The 23486-nt window shown below is 32.8% G+C and overlaps 1 protein-coding gene across 2 annotated transcripts in view; it reads left to right on the top strand.

The window, feature by feature from the left end:
- IFT74 (intraflagellar transport 74) overlaps positions 1–23486 on the top strand; it is a 73663-nt gene that overhangs the window by 36990 nt on the left and 13187 nt on the right. For both annotated transcript variants that reach the window (XM_016156277.2, XM_016156276.2), the window contains exons 11-15: positions 640–783; positions 2105–2145; positions 4132–4211; positions 21433–21486; positions 22794–22891. In XM_016156277.2, the coding sequence (XP_016011763.1) occupies positions 640–783; positions 2105–2145; positions 4132–4211; positions 21433–21486; positions 22794–22891 (417 nt within the window). The remainder of the gene's footprint in view (positions 1–639; positions 784–2104; positions 2146–4131; positions 4212–21432; positions 21487–22793; positions 22892–23486) is intronic.

Consider the following 23486-nt stretch of genomic DNA (forward strand, 5'->3'; position numbering starts at 1 on the left):
CACATGGCATTCTCCTTATGTGTCTCTGTCTGTTCTCTATTCTTCTATAAGGATACCAGTCATACTGGATTAAGGTTTACCCTAATGACCTCATCCTAACTTGATTAAATCTGCAAAAATCCCATTTCCACATTAGATCACATTCAAAGGGTACTAAAGATTAGGACTTTAGTATATCTTTGGGGAGGACACAACTCAACCCATAACTTTGTGGGAAAGTATATATATGACCTATTAAGGGGAAAATATTTTCCCTTTAGAGACAGACAGTTTTTTGGCCTTTGAATTGGATATTATGGTTTACATTATACATGCATTGTGACATTCTTTTTATTATCTTCCCATTGGTTAAGATGTTCTTATCATTGTTCAGGTCTTATATTTAGAAAATCAAATAAACTAAGGCTACCATTTTCTTATGAATCTTAGACTGAAAATAGCTTATGAAAGTGTACAGGGAATTATTTTTATTCTTCCAGTTTGGAAATCTGCTTTGTACCATTATTGATTACAATAGATACTTGATAGCTCTATTTAAAGATGCTGGTGGTTTAAATTTGTCTTTATTCTTATAAAATAAACCTTTTTGAAAATAGTTTTTGCTAAAATAATAAATTTTGTTGTCGTTTTTCTCTTCAGGAAATAGCACACTCCCAGGTAAAGCAGGAGGCTGTATTACTCCATGAAAAACTTTACGAGTTAGAGTCCCATCGAGATCAAATGATTGCAGAAGACAAAAGTATGGGATCGCCAATGGAAGAGAGGGAGAGATTACTTAAGCAGGTAGGAAAAACAAACATACTTATTTTAATATGTCAGCATTTGGTAAATGTGTTGATTTACTTTATTTAAAGCATATAAATTGAGCAGAAAGCCAATAAGTGTATTGTTTAAAGAAAAAACAGCAAAAAGTGAGCTTCACTTAAATTAATGTGAACTACTTGACTAAGAAAATATAGTAAGTAATTTCTCATGTAAACTGTTTTTTTACTTAAATCCTAATTTTTATTAGGATTTAGATTCATATAAGGAAAACTTGAAACTCTATTGGTCAGTAAATAGATAATCTTATTGAAGACCTGTTCCATTATTTGTTTTGGGCTTTGTATTTAGAAAATGAAGTACTCCAAGACTAATGACTTTTTGTGGTTATTACTGTCAGTGCCTCCATGAATGAATGGAATTAAAATTTTAGTCCTGTGAAATCACAGTAAGTTATACGTATTCAGTAGCTTTCTTACTACCTCAAGGCTGGCTTTAATTTAGTACTAAATTATAATTAGCCAATTATTTACCTTGGCACACCCTAACTGTAAGGCTCTTAGGAGAACTGCATATGTATTTAGGAACAGCTCCAGTCAGGAGCCGTCAAATGAGACTCCTTCGTGGTCTTAGATGGATCTCAATGGGTTTGGAAGAACCTTAGAGATCAACTGAGGAGCTTTTTAAGTAATAGAATCATTCCAGGAAGGTATTAAAATCTAGAGTCTCTGAAGTTCCTTTGAAAGAGATCATTGGAGGCAGAGGAGGAGTTATCTTGGGATAGGATTGCTAGGTAAAATACATAACTAGTTAAATTTGAATTTCAGATAAGCAAAGAATAATCTTTTAGAAAAAAAATACATATATATATGTATATACACATTTTTGTAAATATGTAGAGAGAAAGGATATTTCAAATATTGCATGATGTATATGTACCCTAACTTATTTATTATTTATCTGAAATTCAAATGTAACAGGATTGCTAAATCTGTCTACCCTACCTTGTATATTGAGGGTGGGGAGGAGGTGGAGACAGTATCAGAATCCTAAATGCTTATGTAAACTGATCTAGGCCTGAAAGTGTGTTAACCTCATGGTGCCATTTGGATTACTATGGAAATATCAGTCACCACCCTTCTTTTGAGGAAGAAGGGTAAATTTGTAAATAGTTCCTTAATGATATTCTTTTAACTTCAAAGGTTGAAATTTAAGAGTTAAGTGTCAAGAAAGTGATGAGCTTTGACATTTTAGTACAAAATACCTTAGAAAGAAATTCTCTTTAAGATAGCCTAACAATGACTGATTCTTTAATACTATTTATTTTTTAATGCTTTTATAGGTTAAAGAAGATAATCAGGAAATAGCCAGCATGGAGAGACAGTAAGTACATTTATACTAGCACATTTTATATCCCTTTCTTGTCTTTTAAATTAATATTCTAAATATACAAGAGGTGCATCTTGCTATAGTAATTTTTCACTGGTTCACATTGATAATATTGATGCAACTTTCAATCTTGCTTTCAGTTTTAACTATATGTCATACAGTTCACATATTTAAATTGTACAATTCAGAAGTTTTTATATATTCCATATATTCAGAGAGTTTTGCAACCATCACCTTAGTCAATTTTAGAACAGTTTAGTCACTTTCATTAGACATCACACCCCTTAACCATCATCCCTCCCATCCTCTTGTCCCTGCGTTAGACATCCACTCATGTCTCTAGGTTGACCTATTCTGGAAATTTCATATTAATGGAATTATGTGGTCCTTTTTGGCTGGATTGTTTCACTTAGCATAATTTTTTTAAGGTTCATCTCTGTTGTAGCATGTATCAATATTTCATTTCTTTTTATTGCCAAATAATATTCCATTGTGTGTATATACCATATTTATATATCCATTCATCCACTGATAGACATTTACATTGTTTTCATTTTTTGGCTGATCATACCAGTATGAAATTCATGTACAGGTTTCTGTGTAGACATGTTTCACTTCTCTTGGATATATACTTAGGAGTGGAATTGATGGCTCATATAATGACTTTATATTTAACTTTTTGAGGAACCGCCAAGTTATTTGCCAAAGAAAGTGCATATTTTACATTTCTACCAGAAGTGTATAAGGGTTCCAGTTTTTCCATATCCTCACGAATACTTGTTATTATCTGTCTTTTTGGTTTGTAGTTTTTTGAGTTGGTGTGAAGTAATATCTCATTAGGGTTTTGATTTGCAATTTCCTGATAATTAACGATGTTGAGCTTCTTTTCCTGTAGTTATTGGCCATGTGTATGTCTTTGGAGAAATGTCTGTACACATCCTTTGCCCATTTTTTAATTGAGTTATTTAGCTTATGATTGAATTGTAAAAATTTTTCATGTATTCTAGATACAAATCTCTTAACAGGTAAATGATTTACAAAGTTCTTCTCACAACCTGTGGTAGTCTTTTCACTTTCGACATGGTGTCCTGTGAAGCACGAAAATTTGAAATTTTGATGATTTCTAGTTTATCTATTTTTTTCTTTTGTTGCTTGTGTTTTTGATGTCATCTAAGAAACAAGTGCCTAATCCAAAGTCACAGAGATTTATACCTGTTTTATTCTAAGAGTTTTATATTGAGTTCTTACATTTAGATCTGTGAACCATTTTGAGTTAACTTTTATATATGGTATAAGGAAGAAGTCCAATTTTATTATTTTGCATGTGGATATCTAGTAGTCCCAGCACCATTTGTTGAAATATTCTTTCAACAAATATTATTTAATGTTCTTTTCTCATTTAATTATCTTGCACCTTTGTCAAAAATCAGTTATATGTAGATACAGGGTCTTATTTCTGGACTCACAGTTCAATTCCATTGCTACATATAGCCATTATTCTACTACCACTGTCTTGATTACTGTAGCTTTCTAATAATTATGACTACTTTTGCTAGAATTTTAGCCTGTATAATCTTCTATCAATGGTAAATTTTATCTTATTTTTTAATTTTGACACTAATTTTCCAACTTAATTCAGTTTACACAAACCTACAAAAAAGGTTGCTAAAGATTTTTCATTTCCTTAATATTATAAGTCAAGCTCAAAAGAAATCTGAAGAAGAGTCAGCTTTCGAAGGCAGACAACCTAACATTCTCAGAACATACTTGCACTCCAAATGTGAATCATGAAAAAAGATTTGGAAAATATTTTTTTTTCTCTCTAAATCTGTTTTATTATCCTCAGAATAGGCATGTTATTTTTAGATATTGTTTATGTAGCTTAGAAAATATTTTAAGATTTTTTAACATCATCATTAAATGTTTTTACTGAATACCTATAGTATCTGTCATAAATTCATTAAGTAATATTTTCAACAGGTTAACAGATATGAAAGAAAAAATAAATCAATTTAATGAAGAAATTAGGCAACTTGACATGGATTTAGAAGAACACCAAGGTAGTATTTCTGATATTTTTATAATGTATATTAACAGTTACATGACAGTGTTAGTACAGTAATAATTTGGGCCTTGGGGACTATTTACCTGGGATTTACTATTTAATTCTTAATGATATCAATAACTTTAACTACTAAAATACTAAACTATTATAATATTAAATATTATATTTAATATTGAATTATTTAAGCCAACTAAAAACTTGAAATAACTTTAAGTTATTATATAATAAGAATTTTCTTTCTTTGGCAAAGCAATTTTTTTAAATAACATAAAATGGTTTTATTGTTAAAGATGTCTGGGTTATACTTCCTCAATATGATCAGTTATTAACTGGGGTAATTGGTAGAATTGGAGTTGGTGAGAATCAGTCAAGTTGCAAATATCACAGATAATCCAGAAAGAAATAATTTTCTAGGAGCCCAGCAATGAAGTAGCAAGTACTTATTTTTATGATCCTCTCCCTAGCAGTGAGATTCGAAGAGCCAAGGCAAGAACCAGAACACATGGGGTATCCTGGGATCTAAACAAGTAGAAATGCCGTGGTGGGATTTGGGAGTGTAAGTGTAATCAGGGGAAGAGGTTGGACATTATAGATTCCAAATCAGCTTCTCTTAGAGAGAAAGATGGGTTTTTCATGGCACTTCAATCACAGATTAACTGCAAACCAGTTAAAATGCTCTTGCATTATCAAGAATTGACATATATATATATTGTTATGAATCAGACATAGTGTCGTAAACAGTATGCAAGTATACCTGTATTATGGCTAAACAAACATTCCTATCAGGGAAAAAGGGGTGTTCTATTCCTGATTTTTTTACTTCAATTTTAAATGCAGTGTATTAGTTTTATTTATACATTTTATTGACTTATGAATAATAATAACATTAGCTACTATTGATTGATTACTTACCTGATCTTTGTAAGAACCCTTTGAAGCCTCGTAACCCCTTTTGTACTTGTTGACACTCAGAGAAGTTACTCATATTCCCACAACTAGTAAGGGGTAGAGTCTATATTTAAACCAAATTCTTTTTGACCCTAAAATTTTAATTCTCTTGCCTAATCTTGCCTTTTTGATATAAAGTCCTGAATTTGCAAAATAAAAATATTCTTGTGAAATGCTTAATTTTATTTACATATGGCTACTAATGACTTTAAATAAGGCATTTAAAGGCAGACAAACTTTAAAGCCCAGATATTACATAAGTAAACTTATTTGAGCTTTTATTTTTATGCAAAATGAATATAATGGTCTTACCTCACTAAGGTTTTTGAATATTAAATGGTATAGATGGCAAGATAGTCTCACAATAAATTTTTAAGACTAAGACCTTGTTATTTTCTTTAGTAAATTGCTTTTAATTTATGTATTGCTTTTAATTTATGTAGATTTAGTATTCTAGATTTTCTTTATTGATATTGTACATTATTCTGAGAAATCTGATACTGTTCTTGATTTTATAGGATACATTTTAAATAATGTTCCTCTTTCTGAATTTAAATCTCTAGCAGAATTCAATTTATTTTCTAGTAAAATAACTCATTTTGTAGGTAAAAATTTATTATTAATTGATAGTTCTAAGGTAAATATTTGTTTTGAATTTTAGCTTCCATTTTCCTTTTGTTTTGTAACCTTCCTTATCCTTTTGGATTAACGTTGAAGAATACAATCTATGATGTAAAGTAATAGCAAAAAAGCATTTATATATAAGTATATATAAAAATGTGGATATGTAAATATTGTGTATATTGTGTAAATATTGTGTGTTTTTATATTTGAAGATCGAGTTAAGGTATCCTTTTATCCAGCATAACCCTAACTTCCCTCCCTAACCTATTTCTGGGCTGAGCTAAGTGTGTGACCTCCTTCATTATCAGAGCACATTGTGCATAAATGTATCACTGGATGATACATTGACCACACTATGTTAGCACTGTCTACTTAGGTGCTTGTCTTTCACCTTAAGCTATAGGTCCTTAAGGACAGGGACTGTGTCTCACTCACTTTGGAAACCTCTTCTGTCAACACAATGTGTGGAAAAATAAATACTTAATAAATATTCGTGGAATTCATTAAACAGGGAAAGAATTGTAGAATGAACCAACGGGCTCTAGTCACTTCGTTGGGCTCTCTACCCTTAGTTCTTTGGGTGGATGGATGCATTCTTACCCAGAGAAAGCTCGATTAGTTAGCAAAAGTTTTATTACTGTCTAGAGGATTTTTACCCCGGATTGATGATTTCCAGTAAAGTAGTAGGTTCTTACCTACATCTGCATTCTCAGTAGCCCTTGAATCAAAATTGTTGGTAATTCACTCCTTAAGATGTGGAGGATAATCAAGTTATTTTGACTTTCTGGTCCATACTTATCTATGCCTCTAATTTTATTCCCTCTGGCCCATTTTATTAATTTTTTAGATGTCATCTGGCTTCTTCCATTTATGGCACCTGTGTATAATCCAACTGGGCTACCTTTTGCTTTGTGGGAGTTCTGGTTAAAATAACATGAAACCATAAATGATGTTTATACATGTCTGATTTTGTTAGTAGTTGCTCTAACCTTTCAGTTTTCAAATAAACTTTAAAAAGCTTTGCGTTAATCATGCTAAATTCGGAGGTATCCTTGGATACCTTATATTTTATTCTAAGGTATATTTATGTTCCCTGCTAGGTATTAATGATAGCCTTATAATCCAACAACAACTTCCTGAAATTCATTATATTCATTTTAATAAGTCCTTAAAGTTATAATTTACAAAAGTTACACTGAGTAATTATGTTTCAAAGTTAACTAAATAAAATTAGTTAATCTTAATTTAACTACTCTATGAAAAATCTTCATTCTTCCTTGATACTGAGTTATCAGTAGTTTCTGTGGCAACCTGGAGTAAAATAAACAAACAAAATCCTCATGAATACATTTAGACTTTTAGCCAGTTCTAGATGAGCTTCTTTGCTCTCTTAGCCTTTGTAAGTGACTTAAGAAAAATAATCTCATAACAGGAAATATTCATTATAGTAACTTATTTTTTTAAAACTGCTGGGGGTTTGATTCTGTCATGTTACATATTTGCTAGACTTCACCCATATAGTAGTTTTACCTTATTGATGGATCGGGTAATTTTGTTATATAGGTTCTAAACATATTTAGGTTTAAATAAGGATACCACCCTTATATTTTATAGAGAAAGGAATTATTATTTTTGTTAACTAGAAGCAATGAGAAATGGCTCTATTTAAAGTTGTTACGTGGTCAGAAATTGGCTGTAAACCGCTGGCTTAGCATAAACCTTTCTACCACTTGTCCACCTGCTTCCAGCTTCAGAAATTTTATTACTACTCTTTCCTCTTTTATTTTTCTCATTGCTGGGAGTTTTACCTTTAAAAATTCTTTTTATTGTAGCTTTAGTGGACTTTGGGCAGGTAGGGAGGAATGGAAAATTATGTGTGCATGTCCAACCTGCAATCTTCATCAAGAAATTACTGGTTATAAACATCACCCAGAATTTTTAGAGTTTTAACCACCTTGAATATACTTCATTTTCTGTGTGTGTGTGTTTTGCTTCAAATGACTATTCTTAAGTGCTTTCCTTAACTGTGCAGTTAGCCTCAGCATGGAGGTTACCCCTTCCTGCTTTTAAAAATTTGTTCTTGGGTGATGTCAGAAACATGGCAAAGTAAGAGATGTCCCTAGATCTCTCCCCTTGAAACAACTATAAGTTGAACATCTAAAACTCAGCAAAAAACACCCAAACTTCACACCAGCATGTCTGAGCATGGGATCTACACATAAGAGCTACTACAGGTCAGAACCCCAGGTGTTGGCTGCTGAACTGGGAGAAAGAAAGAAGCTACCTCTCCCAATGGAGCTCCCTGTAGGAGGAGGAGGAAGGGAGAAGGTACGGCGAGTTCCCTGAACAGCACTGCCTGGGAGACCTGTGAGCTCCACGCAGCCAACATCAATGCCCAAGCATCAGGGCGGAAAGCAGAAAAGTGAGGATGGCAGAGAAGTGGGGATGGCAGAGAAACAGCAGTTGATTACTATCAGTTGCAGTTGCGAAATTGAGACTGAGCCGCAGTCCCGATCCCCCAACCCAGAGAGCTCCTCTATCCATACCCTCCAAGACTGAACATTTCAGAGCCCCAGGAGAATCTGAGCAAACACTACCAAAACTGTTGCTAACATTGACAGAAACTGAGACTGAGGGTAGCAAGGTTGATTGAATATAAGAAAAAAAAAAGCATTATTAAGACTATATAAAGCAGGGATCCAAGAGGCTTAGAAGCCATCTACTGGAAACCAAGAGAAAAACGCCTTTTTTGCAACAGGCTAAAGAGGGACCTTTATATAATAAATCTTCCTGGAAAAAAAACGAGTACACTTCCATTAATGCCCAGGCAGAGAAATAGTACATTAAACACCATGAACAACCAAAGTGACAAGGCAGCTTAGAAAGAAAGAGAGAAATCTCCAAAAAATAAGTTTAATGACATAGAAATATGCAACTTAAATGACAGGTAATTCAGGATGGTACTTCTGAAAAACCTCAGTGAAATCCAAAACAACTCATATCAACAATTTCAGGAATTGGAAAAATAACTAGATGAACAGAATGAGTTCTTCAGCAAGGAGATTGAAACCCTCAAAAAGAATCAAATAGAACTTCTGGAGATGAAGAACACACTGAAAGATGTGAAAAATGAAATAGCAGACTTGTGAAATAGAGTTGACCAAATGGAGGAAAGAATCAGTGATATCAAAGACAGAAATCTAGAAATAAATCAGAAGGAAGAAGAGAGAAACTGAAGAATGAAAAGTAATGAAAGAGAAATACAAGAAATAGCTGATACCATCAAGAGAGGAAACATAAGAATAATGGGTATTCTCTAAGGGGAGGAAAAAGAGCAAGGATTAGAAAGCATGTTCAGGCAAATAGTTGATAAGAATTTCCCAAATCTAAGGAATGAGCTGGAACTTTGAATTCAAGAAGTCAACAGAACACCCAATTATCTCAACCCAAAAAGGCCTTCACCAAGACACACTATTAAAATTATCAAAAATCAATGACAAAGAAATAATTCTGAGGGCAGCCAGGGAAGAAAAGACAATAACCTATGAAGGAAAACCCATTAGATTATCGTTGGACTTCTCAGCATAAACCTTACAAGCAGGAAAAGAGTGGAATTCAATATTTAAACTATTAAATGAAAGGAACTACCAGCCAAGAATAATGTATCCAGCTAAGTTCTCCTTTAGGTATGATGGAGAAATAAAGACCGTTACAGACATACAAAAATTGAGGGAATTCTCCACTACGAAGCCTACACTACAGTAATACTGAAAGGGGTCAACTTTTCTAAAAAAAAAAAAAAAAAAAAAAAAAAAAATGACAAAACAAAATACATAATAGGAGTAAGGTGACTATCAGACAAATAGAAGTAGAGGAGTGCAACTCTTACTAAGAACGGGGCATTATAAGCTTTAAAATAAGAAGAGATTTGCTATAGCAAGATAGTAATGAATGTTCAGCATACATAGGGACAAATTGAGACAACAATGACTGAAAAGGGGAAGATTCAAAGATCCAAATTCTCAAGTGGGAATGGTGATAAGGCGCACATGGAAGAAAATGGACTACTGTATATACATAACTATTCTTTACATATTTATAATGGCAACCACATGCCAAAGATTCAGAACTAAAGTATATAACATGAAATAAGGACCAGAGGGAGAACACATAAAAGTCAACCAAAATGAAGAAAACAGAAACACAAGGACCGGAAGCAATGGAAACATCAAGCTACCAGAAAGCAAAAGATAAAATAGCTATAAGAAAACCTCATATTTCAATAATCATCCTAAATGTAAGTTGACTGAACTCAGCGGTAAAAAGACAGAATTGCAGATTAGATCAAAAAATAAAACCCAACCATATGCTGCCTCCAGGTGACACATCTCAGTTCCAAAGACAAACATAGACTCAAAGTGAAAGGGTAGAAAATGATATTTCAAGCAAATGGCATTCAGAAAAAAGAAAGAGTCACAGTACTAATATCAGACAAAGCCGATGTCAAAATAAAAAAGGTTACGAAAGATACCGAAGGGACACTTCTTAATGATAAAGGGAATCATGCACCAAAAGGACACACACCACTTATTAATATCTATACTCCCAATCAGGGAGACCCGAAATATATAATTACAAACAGAACTAAAGGGAGAAACAGACCAAAACACTATCATAGTAGGGGACCTAAATACCCCAGTATTGGATATGGACAGATCATCTAAACAAAATCAATAAGGAAATAACATCCTTAAATGACACATTAGATCAAGTGGACATAATTGACATTTACAAAGCCTTCCATCCCAAAATAACTGCTTATACATTCTTTTCTAGTGCACATGGAACATTCTCAATAATCAACCATATACTGGAACACAGATCGCCTCAACAAATATAAGGAGTTTGAAATCATACGAACCATATTCTCTGATCATAATGCATTGAAACTAGAGATCAACTGCAAAAAGAAAGCAAGAAGAATCACAAATACTGTAGATTATCAACAAGCTACTGAGTCAAGGAAGAAATAAAAAGAGAGATCAAGACATACATAGAAACAAATGATAATGATGATACAACATATCAAAACTTTTGGGACACAGCAAAAGCAGGCATAAGAGGACAGTTCATATCATTACAGTCTATCTCCAAAAACAAGAACAAGCCCAAATAAACAACCTAATGCTTCATCTTGAAAAACTAGAAAATGAAGAACAAGTGAAGTCTAAAAGCAGAAAGAAAGAATCAAAATTAGAGCAGAAATAAATGAAATTAAAAACAAACAAAAAAAATAGAAAAAATAAATCAACAAAGATTAGTTCTTTGAGGTTAATAAAACTGACAAACCCTTGGCTAGACTCACTTAAAAAAAAGAGAAAAAGGACACAAAATCAGGGATGGGGAAATTATGACAGACATCGCAGAAATGCAAAGAATCATACAAGAACACTATGAAAAAGTATATAACACCAAATTTAATAACCTAGAAGAAATGCACCAGTACTTAGAAAGATAACAACGTTCCTAGAATGAATTAAGAAGAACTGGAAAATCTAAATAAATTCATCAGCAGCATGGAAATTGAAACAGTTATCAAAAACCTACCAAAAAGTAAAAGTCCAGGACCAGTGTTTTCACCAGTGAATTCTCCCACACAGTCAAAGAAGATTTAATACCTACTTTTCTCAAACTCTTCCAAAAAATTGAAGAGAAGACAACACTTCCCAACTCATTTTATGAGGTCAATATTACTCTGATACCAAAACCTGGTAATGATAATACAAAAAAAGAAAACTACCGACCAATATCTCTCATGAGCACAGATGCAGAAATCCTAAATAAGATACTAGCGAACTGAATACAGCAACATATTTAAAAGATTATACACCACGATCAAGTAGGCTTCATCCCAGGGGCACAGGGATGGTTCAACATACGCAAATCGATTAATGTGATATGTACCACGTAAACAAAAAATAAGAATCATGATCATATCACTAGATGCAGAAAAAGCTTTCGACAAGATACAGCATCCATTTATGATCAAAACACTTAACAACATTGGTATAGAAGGAAAATACCTTAACATAATAAAGGCCATATATGACACACCCTCGGCCAACATTATACTTAATGATAAAAAAACTAAAAGACTTCCCTCTGGAATCAGGAACAAGGCAAGGCTGTCCATTATTGCCACCGTTATTCAATATAACATTGGAGGTCCTAACCAGTGCAGTCAGGCAAGAGAAAGATATAAAAGGCATTCTATTAAAAGGAATCGAAGAAGATATAAAGAAATAGAAAGCTATTCCTTGTTCTTGGATTGGAAGAATCAACATAGTCCAAAAGACCTTATTACCTAAAGCATTATACAGATTTAATGCAATCTTCAGCAAAACTCCATCGGCATTTTTTAAAGAAATAGAACAAAAAATCATCAGATTTATATGGAAGCACAGAAGACCCCACAGTACCAAAGCCATCCTGGGAAAAAAGAACGAGGCTGGAGGCATCACTCCACCCTACTTCAAATTATACTACAAAGTGACAGTAATTAAAAAGGCATGGTATTGTTAGAAACATACACACAGAGACCAGTGGAACAGAGTCGAGAGTCCAGAAGTAAACCCATGTTTGCATGGGCAAATGACTTTCAACAAAAAGGCCAAAAACATACAGTGGAGAAAGGAAACTCTCTTCAATAAATGATGCTGGGAAAACTGGAAGGCCACCTGCAAAAGAATTTTAACAAGACTGTTGTCTATCACCACACACCAAAATTAACTCAAAATGGATTAAAGATTAAAGACCTGAATATAAGTCCTGAAACAATTAAATAGAAGAGGAACTGAACTCAAGACCTTGGACTTAAAGAGGATTTTATGAATTTGACTTTAAAAGTAAGGGATGTGAAAGCAAAAATAGATGAATTGGACTACATCAAACTAAAAAGCTCTTCACAGCAAAAGAAACCATCAACAAGGTAAAGACACAGCCATCTGAATGGGAAAATATATTTGCAAGCAATGTCTTCGATAAAGGCCTAATATCCAAAATATACAAAGAGCTCATACAACTAAATAACAACAACAAAAAGATCCAATCAGAAAATAGGCAGAGGACCTGAACAGACACTCTTCCTAGAGGATATACAAATGTCCAACAAATACATGAAAAGATGCTCAGCATCACTAGCTATTAGGGAAATGTAAATCAAAACCACGAGATACCATCTCACAGCTGTTAGCATAGCAATAATCAACATGGCAAGTAATAACAAATATTGGAGAGATGTGGAGAAAAAGGAACCCCTATACACTGATGGTGGTACTGCAAATTGGTACAGTCATTATGGAAAATGGTGTGGAGGTTCTTCAGAAAACTAAGAATTGATCTACTATATGATCCAGCAATCCCTCTACTAGGTATTAACCCTAAAGATTTGAAAATTCATATCCTAAAAGATTCCACAGCGATGTTCATAGTAGCACTATTCATATTTGCAAGGACGTGGAAGCTACTGAAGTGTCCTACAATAGGTAATTGGATAAAGGAGCTGTGATACATATATACAATGGACTATTAGCCCTAAGAAGGGATGATATACTGCCATTTGCAACAACATGGATGGACCTGAGATAATCATGCTAAGTGAAATAAGCCAGACAGAAAAAGTTGAAAATCACATGATATCGCTTATATGTGGGATATAAACCTAAAAGCAGCAGATGAACAGGAGAAACAGATTCATGGACATGGACAGTAGACTAGAGGTTATCAGAGGGGAGGGAGGGAGAAGGGAGGGAGAAGGTAGATGGGTAAAAGGGGTCAAATACGTGATGACAGAAAGAAATATAACCATGGGAGGTGAACACACAATGTAAATATATATATGCCTTACTGGTAAAATGTACAGCTGAAATTTATTGGATTTCATTAACCAGTAACACCATAAAGAAGTAATAAATTTGTTTAAAAAATTTCTAAATTTGTTTATTTTTAAATACTGATCAGTTTACTTTTTAAAATTGCTTTTTATATATGAATCTTGTATATAGTTAATGTAAAAAAATTAAAGCAGTACAAAAGTGTGTAAAGTAAAAACTCCCTCCTTTCTTCTCACACTCATCCCAATCTTCAGAAGTAATTATTTGCAATTTGATATTTGGCCTTTTAGACTTTTTTTCTATACATCTGTAAGCATATATTTTGAATATATATATAATACTATATAGTTCTTCTGAGCTATATAGTCTTTTAATTGTATATAATGTACATTCTTCTGTATGATGATATATACTTCAATTTAAAAAGTATAGCATAGTGGTCAGGGCTTTAGAAGCAGACTGGGAGGTGCCTGGCACACATTAAGTACTTGCAACAACTATTAGCTAAGATCATTGTTGTTATTCTTGTTAAATATTATTTTCTGTACCACATTGATAGTTTGTTTCTAATTTTTCGCTACCAAGAGCAATGCTGCAGTTACCTTGTTACATAGGTGTTTGTTAACTTGTACATTTCTAATGGATTAATAAGACATACAAATTTCCAGTTATAAAAATCATCACAGAGATTTAAATTACAGCATAGGAATATAGTCATAAATATTGTAATAACTATGTATGGTGTCAAATGGGTACTAGACTTATTGGGATCATAACTTCTTATGTTATAAATGTCTAACATCTAGGTTCTACACCTGAAACTAATGTAATATTATACGTCAACTATAATTGAAAAGTTAAAAAAGAAATTAATTTCCAGAATTGAAATTTGGAATAGAATGTTACTTATATTTGCAGTTTCGATTGCTTTTGAAAATTTATTTTTCAAAATTTATTAGAAAAGATTGTACTAACTACAGTTTATGAAAGTGCTTCCTTACCGATGCCAATTATTATAAATTTCTTAGTTTTTTTTTTTAGTCAGGATAAAGCTCACTTTTCTGACAGACAATTCATACTTTGTTCTAGGACCTGAATTTGTAATATTACAGTGATCCACAAGGTGGGGCTAATTTTCTGGATTTCCTCATACCCAGACTAATTTTGATGAATACAGTTAACAAAATATAGTCACATACCTCCCCAAGAAGGATTTTGGACGTTATTACTTACTACAAATTATTCCTTTATTTTCAAAATACAGTATCTTCCCAAAGATTGAATAAATTATAAAATCAAGTATCATGTGATTACTAATATAACATAGATATCTAAATATTACCACAGTGTGATAAATATGTATTACAATTGAAGTATACATAAAATACTGTAGGATATTTGGTTACTATCCTAAACTCTGAATGAACTTATTTCAATTTATACCATGATTTATATATTTCTTTCAAAAGTAGTAAAAATGTAAAACATACCACTTTGGTTTTTCTGTAGAATACTTACTCATACTCAGTTGTAAGGCCTAAGTTAGAAGCTTATATTCTTTGGTGATGTCAGGTAAAATGGAATTTATAAAGACAGAATACTTTTGTTTAGAGCACAGTTTCTTCAACCAGAATCCCTGGATTCAGATATGAGCTGTTCTATTTTACTACGAGATCTTGGAATTGCTACTTGACCTTTCTGTACCTTAGTTTTCTCATCTTTACAGTATAGATAATAGTACTTACCTACCTCTTAGGGTTACTGTGGGAATTAGAGGAATGGAGTGTTATGTGAGTGTGTGTGTGTAATTCAGAATAGCATGCATTTTAAAAAGTGTACATAAATGTTAGTTATTGGATGTTATTATTAATGCTATTTACAAACTAAAGCTTGAATACTTTCCAGGTGATTTTCCCAAAATGTATTTTTGAATACATTTTATTTAATAATTTTCACCCACAATATTTAAAAATAAAATATAGTTAATATATAATATGTTACTTTTAGGTGTACAACATAGTTATTCAATATTAATATACCTGATGAAGTGACCACTATGCTAAGTTTAGTGACCATTGTAGAGGTTATTACAATAGTGTTGACTATATTCCCTATACTATACATTACATCATTGTGACTTATTTATTTTATAACTGGAAGTTTGTACCTTGTATTCTCCTTCACCAGTTTTTGCCTTTTCCCTGACCCCCTTAACTTTTGGCAACCATTAGTTTGTCTTCTGTCTTTGAGACTGTTTCTCTTTTGTATTGTTTATTTGTTTTGTTTTTTAGATTCCTCATATAAGTCAAATCATATGGTATTTGTCCTTATTTCACTTAGCTTAATACCCAGGTCCATTCATGTTGTTGCAAAAGACAAGTTCTCTTTCTTTTTTTAGGGCTGAGTAATATTCTACTGGAATGTATATTCCATTATATATGTACTACATTTTCTTTATCCATCACCCGTTGATGGACATTTAGGTTGCTTTCATATCTTGAGTATTATAAATAATGCTGCAGTGAATGTAGATGTACATATATCTTTTCAAATTAGTATTTTTATTTTCTTCAGATAGATACCTAGAGGTGGAATTGCTGGGTCATGTAGTATTTCTATTTCAGTTCTTTAAAGATTTTAATTAAAATGTAACAAAATATTTTATTAGTTTCAGCTATACACCATAGTTATTCAACATTTATATACCTAAAGAAGTGATCACTGTGATAAGTACAGCAACCACCTGACACTGTACAGTGCTTTCACAATATTATTGACTATATTCCCTATGCTGTACTTTACATCCCCATGACTTACTTGTTTTATACCTGAAAGTCTGAACCTCTTTTTCCTCTTCAGCTACCCTCTATTTTCCCAAAATGCGTTTTGGAAAGTATTTTCCCATTAACATTTTCCCCATAATATACAAAATAATCTATTTAGTTTCAATGTAGGTTATCTTTTGGTATTCTATAGTTTCTCAGTATACATTCAATGAAGAATGAATCATTGTTTACTGTTCAATTTAGAGATTGGTTAAACTATACTTTTTATCTTCCTTTAGAATAATGGTATCTTCAGACCAAGTATATCAGCACCATCTGAAACTTATTAAAAATAAAATTCTTGGGTTCTACCCTACTAAATGTTGAAACCCTGGGGTTAGAGCTTAGCAATTTATGTGTCAGCAGACCCTCTTGATGATTCTCATGTATGCTAAAGTTGGATAACTGCTGCTTTGGGAAGTAATTAAGACTTTATGTTGTGGTAGTGCATGCCAAGGACTGTTCATTATAGTATTATTGTTATGACTGTTGAAACAAACTTATACATAGTATTTTTTCTTTTCTTTAGTAATTATGAGGCTTTTAGTAATAATTTAACTTTTACATATTTAGAGAAGTATTACATACTTTTAAAGTGCCTCCAGTGTGTAGAAATAGAATTGCCAGATCTTGTCTGCATAGCTATAAAGAAACTGTCCTGATAAATTTAAAGCATTTCGCAGAGAATATATGATTGGTAAGTTGATATGCCTCAGGCAAAAGTTAGCTTAAAACTTTAAATTTAATATATACTCATTTTAACATGCCAGTCTTGTAGTAGTTGGTAAACTAGGGTTTTGTTTTTTGTTTTTTTTGTTTTTTTGTTTTTTGTTTTTTTTTTGCTTTTTGCTACCCTTTTACCTCCAAAATCAGTAGGCCTTCCAAGTTGGGGACTTTGAGGCCAGGGGAGATTCTAGCATGTGCCTTGTTGGGTATTGATCAGGAAGAAGATTGGGGTAGCCTGTTGTAGAAAATGACAATCAAACCTTCTCTAAGATCAGAACAACCTCTCAGAGCATAAAATTCCAGTTAGCTCTGTAAGCCCTGAGTTAAGAGAACATCATTTGATGGCAGAAAAATAAGAGTAAGATGAATGTACTCACAGTGAGGACAAAGGTGGTTGTGGTGGTACTTAGCCCTTGGTAGTACAAAAAGATCATATCTCCTTTATTCCACTGGCTGGCTATAGCAGAGAGTATCAAAAAGCAGTGGTGTCCTTTCTGCCCTATTCCAAGTCTTTCATAATATTCAGTTCCTATTTTTTCTTTCCTCCCTTTAAGGGAAAAAAAAAAAAGCCTTGAATTTACAGTGTAAATTTTGGAGTACTTGTCTTGGTAGGGTATACATTTCTTGAAACTATCTTATTCGTCTCTATGTATACATTTCTTGAAACTATCTTATTCGTCTCTATAATTCCCATATTACTCGTTACAATATATTGCTGATATGATACTTTGTAAAAACCTCCTGAACTCTTTTCATGCTTCTAGGTACCATAGTACTTCATACATACCCCAGTAACAGCACTTTTGTTGCTTATAACTTTTTTATTTTTGTACACCTGAAAGATTGTAAGCCCTTCTAGCATAGATTGGTAACTATCTTGTTCATTTTGATATCCCTAGTACTTGTTACATAGTAGATACTCAGTATATTTGGAATAAATTATGTACAATCATTACATCAAATGCACAGAATTTGAGGATAGCTCAGAAATCACCTTCATTTTATAAGTGTGTTCTTTTCTCTCTCCTTTGGTCTTCTAATTCTTGATTTTACTAAATTTGACCTTTTTGCTTGCCTGCTTTGCACCTCTACAATCATATACTGATTAGCTTCCCCATCTGTGATCTTGTCCTCTCCTATCAGCAAATCTAAGGATAAATTTGTTAACAACCCATATATCATACCTTACCTAAGACCACTCACATGTATACATTGCCTTTCACAAGTAGCTCATCTATTAATCCAACTGAGAAATCACAACATAGAGCAGTTCATTAGTGCCCTGACCTCTCTTCTTAATAGTGTTACGGGAGGAGGTTTTATAAAGCTTGGGAATCTGCTAAGATATATGGGTGCTCTGTCCTCTCTAATCCAGCTGGCCAGCTGTGTAACTGGAGACATTGACCAGATATCACTGACCAGATATGTCTTCCAGTTCAGTTTGATGGCAGCTAGGAGCATGGATATGAGGGGAGCAGGAGGGAAGAATCTCCCAGATTTCTGAGTTAAATGATAAGTGTATGGTGAAGGACTTCCAAATGTAATAGGGAATACAAAGAGGTATACACTTTGAAGGGGAGACTAATGAGATTAATTACAGTACACTAGTATTACGATGTCCTGAAAGGTATCCAGATAAATGTATCTAATAAGCAGTTGGATAAAACAAACTGAAAATTAGGGAAAAGTTCAAATTTGAGAGTTCTTCGACCACAAGAATTTCTAGGGCTGTAATGTAGCATTAGAAGTAAGCTAAGAGCAGAACCAAGAATTTAAATGAAGAAAAGAGAGAAAGCCATGAAGATAAGACAGAGAAGGAAGAATCTGAAAGTAAGAAAAACCAGATAAGTCTCTCCACCGCCAACAAAGAACATAATGAAAAAAATTGAAAGAAGGATGTATCAATAGTGTCAAATATTGCAGAATAAGGTAAGAATTGGAAACTCTCTTGGATTTGTTAAGTGAGGAGTCATATAATATATGAACAATTTCATTGGAATGGCAGGAGGAGACGTCTCATTTTGATGTCTTGAGGTCTAGGAGCGAGATGAGGAACTAGAAACAGTATGTGTAGGAGTTTCTCTTAAGTTTAGAAAAGGAAAGATAAGATTACTTAAATTCCCATGAAGCCTAGGGTGCAGGCTTCCTCCTAATCCCCTAATGCCTGCCTAGTCTCTCAAGAATTCAGCTCTCAGACAGTCACAACAAGGAACTAGGACTTTCTTAGAAACTTAGGTCATGGCAGATTCAGCAGATACCAGCTTTTCTGCTACTTTATATAGGTTATATAACATTTACATTCACATCACCCTTCTGTGAGGGTATATCAGATCATGTATGCGATAAATTCTTTCTCTTTGTTTCCCATTCAGAATACATTGCCATTAAGGAAGTGCATGATGACATTATTATAGGACTAATCTTAATTTGTCTATAATGTGTTTTTTTTTTTAAAACTTAATCATTTACAAATTTGTTATTAACAGCAAATTCTCCATCCTTCTGCTCACAACTGATCATACTGCATTCTCTAAGGTCATTCATTTTCCTTTGAACTGATTAGTAGTTCAATAAAGTTAATTTATCCAAAGCCTTAGCCTGAATGAACCCAATGTTCCTGTTGGTCCGGCTGTTCCCTGGCTAGGAATTCATTACCACTAGGTATTTAACTCTCCTTAGACAGTAGCTTTCACTTTCAGCTTTTTACTACCAGTACTTTTTTTTGGTGGGTGGGGGGCGCGGTGCACTGACAAGATTTCCTGTGTATCACGGCTGTCTTCAATGAGTTTGGGAAAAATGTTTTCAAAACAGAAAGCAAAATACCCGTCTGCTGACCCGGGTCTCTGACTTTGATTTCACCGTTGTGTACTTGGAACTCAGCTTCCTACCAAGCAAGTCTATGTACAAGTAGAAATCCATCCTCCATGTAATTAGGAGTTCTGCCCCAACTATTTTCCTCTATTCCTCAGCTTAATTGCTGCTGTAGTCAGTATTTGGAAAAATTGTATACCTTTATAGCTGGATATATGGAACGCAAGCTAACCATTAGGTTTTAGCCTCTGGACTCTACTGTTGGGTCCCCCATTTTCTTTGAACTCTTCTTCCTAGAATCCATCTAGATATTTGCTCCTTATAACAACCTCTTTAGGAATCTGTAGCCTATTATTCCCTCCATCCTTGCTGGGCATCATATTAATAAGCTTCATTAGTTTCTCCAGAATGCTAAGGACTAACTGACTTGTATGAATAAACTGCACATTGGAGCAAGCACAAATTTATTCTGCTTTCTCTACAGCCCTGTGATGTAGCTATACTGTCAGATTTTATATACCTGTCTGGGTCTTGGATTTTTGCCCTTTTAAACATACCTTTTACATATATTAAATGCAACATGTCCAAAACTGCTGTAAACACCTTCTTCCTCATCTTGCCTCTCTTTTCAGTTAATTATACCACCATGTCCTCAGTTACCCAAGTCAGAAACATAGGAGTCATAATTGACTCCTCGCTATCTAACCTTCACCAAAATCCATTCACTTTGGCTCTTAAATGTCCCAAACAAATATTCGTGCCACTTTTTCACTTGCATTCTCTGCCTCCGCCATACCTCTTTTTCAGTTTCTTATGCTACTGTATTCATCCTCACCTTCAAAGTTCTCTACTTGTAATGCTTTGACTTTGAACTTATTCTTGTATATTTAGACCAGGTAGCTTATTCATTTATTCTTTATAACACAGCCTAAATATTACTTTTTTAGAGAAAATTTTCCTGACTCCCCAAACCAGATTAGATGTCCTTGCCGTGCGCTTCTATAGCACCCTCTATTTTTCATATGATAGCATTAAGTACATTTTAATTTCTTGTTAAATCTTTAGACTTAAGCAACCCTGCTATCATACTTGCCATCGTGAGCTATTTAAAGGTGGAGTGTCCTTCTTGAGAGCTTATGTTTCCCATCACAAGCAGTGTTATGTATAGGTTGAATAGCTCAAGTTGGGACTATAATAGAGAACCATTGGAAGGCCTGTAAGCCCTTTCCAGTTAAGAGATTGCTTTTTCCAGCATGCAAGAATATCACCTAATTGAAAATATTGAATAATCAATGACTAATGGTACTTGGAGAACCTAAGAGATATTTCTTATTTAGAGCACTATATCTAGAGTGTTTGAAATTAATGTTATATTTGGTATCTCTTATAGGTGAAATGAATCAGAAATACAAGGAGCTAAAAAAAAGGGAGGAAAATATGGACAGTAAGTGAAAATCTTATAGATATGATATTATATTCTCAGGTTGCTGTTCCTTTATACCAAATCAGAGATCTTATGTGGGAAGATATAATAGCTAATAAATACAGAAATGTGGAGATTCAAAGCATTTGCCTTGAAGAATTACTAAATATCTAGCATAGTTTAGAGATAAGTAGAGAATTCTAAAAAGGTTTCGTACATGTATGTGTGCGTATGAATGTTTGTATGTTAGGGTTAGATTTCTAGTTCTAGTACTTATAGTCTGTATAGAGAATCTGTAGACCACTTACTAATTGAATGTTCACTATTCTCTTTTACATGCTTTCTAATGTTTAATATCTCACCTTTTTTAGCTTTTTATAAGACTTATTTCATTACTTAGTACCACTCATCTCAGATCTTGTTACTTGGTTCTGTCACTAACTGTAACTTTAATAGCCTTCGGTTGCGATTTCTTTTCACTTAAAAAAAATTTTGACTTAAGCTTACATTGTATATTTAGAGTTTTCAAAATTGACATATATGTTTTCTATTACTGGTTTCTTTCTTAAATTATTTTGCTATAATCTGAAGTTTTATAGGTCTGATGTCAGTAATTACTTTCATAGAAGCATGCTATAAAGCAGTAATTGCCAACTCTGATTTAACAATATCCTATGATTTATTTAAAATCTCAGCAAGTACCTAAAATTAATTACCTCAAAATTAATTCTTTTATTTATTTATTTTTGATAATAGAAAAATTATTTTTAACTGTAAGTTTTTATTTTTGGAAGATCTATAGAAATACTTTAAGAATGTAAATAACAGCAAATTATGTACTAGTTCTATATTAGACAAGAAAAAGGATGATTCCTTAGGATATTTATAATCTGAATAAATTATTAAATTTAATTAGTTGAGATTAGCACAGCATTATAAGTAAAATACTCATTTTCAGATAAAATAGGGAATTGGTAATACTGATTTTAGAAGTGAAGTTAGTGTCTACTTATAGATATTAATGTAGCTGTATTAAAGAGAGCCTATGTAAACATTATTTCTAATTTCCTTTATATCAACTGTTACTTCTAGGCTTATATAAATTTTTAGTTTACTTGTATTAAGATCATAACAATTAAAAGCTTTAAAGTTTGAAAGTGCATAGAAATATTTTTTTTGAGTAATTTAATTACCCTTGGGCTAACAAAGTATTAAACATTGATAGATTAAAATTTGCTTTGAATTTATATAATGTGTTCTTAAGACCTACAAATCAGAGTCGTTAACTATATCAACTATAATGTCTCATCACAATTTTCAATTGTCAGCTTTTATTGAAACTTTTGAGGAAACTAAGAATCAGGAACTGGAAAGGAAAGCACAGATAGAAGCCAACATTGTTGCACTTTTGGAGCATAGTAGTCGAGTAAGTACCATGTGCCTGTCTTGGTGTCCTCACTATTTTTACTGTGATTACCTTTTCCAAATACAACTCAAAAAATGTAGTGGTTGACTATTACATTTGTGCATTTAAACTTCCCTTGAAATTTCCCTGCTCGTTAGTTTGTTTCTGTGAACTATTAATTTTATCTTTCTAACAAAATTCGGCTAATTAATTGGATGACAGAGAAAAAAGATAACATGTATAATAGCAATAGTAGTAAGCGAGGAACTAATTTAGAGTAATTATTAAGATTTATCTGCAAGAGTACAAGATAGCCAATTAGTATTTTAATTGATCAAAAAATGTTTATTGAGCAGCTTCTAGTTAGTATATGGTAGCATGGGAGGGAAAAGGCATGTTTTTTTTCAATGTTCTTATGTTTTAAAACTCAAATCAGTTCCTAAAATAGTGTAGTTGAATTTTTTATACAATGAAATAAAGCAAATGTAAAAGAAACAATTCCAAATTTTTATTTAGCCTTTCCCTATTGTGAAAACCTGACTTTGAATCTCACTGTATTCTTATATAACACATATATAATGAATGATGTATTTTAAAAAAGAATACCCATTCAAAA

Source organism: Rousettus aegyptiacus, unplaced genomic scaffold (genome assembly GCF_014176215.1).
Source record: "Rousettus aegyptiacus isolate mRouAeg1 unplaced genomic scaffold, mRouAeg1.p scaffold_m13_p_3, whole genome shotgun sequence".
In the NCBI taxonomy this organism is placed as follows: domain Eukaryota; kingdom Metazoa; phylum Chordata; class Mammalia; order Chiroptera; family Pteropodidae; genus Rousettus; species Rousettus aegyptiacus.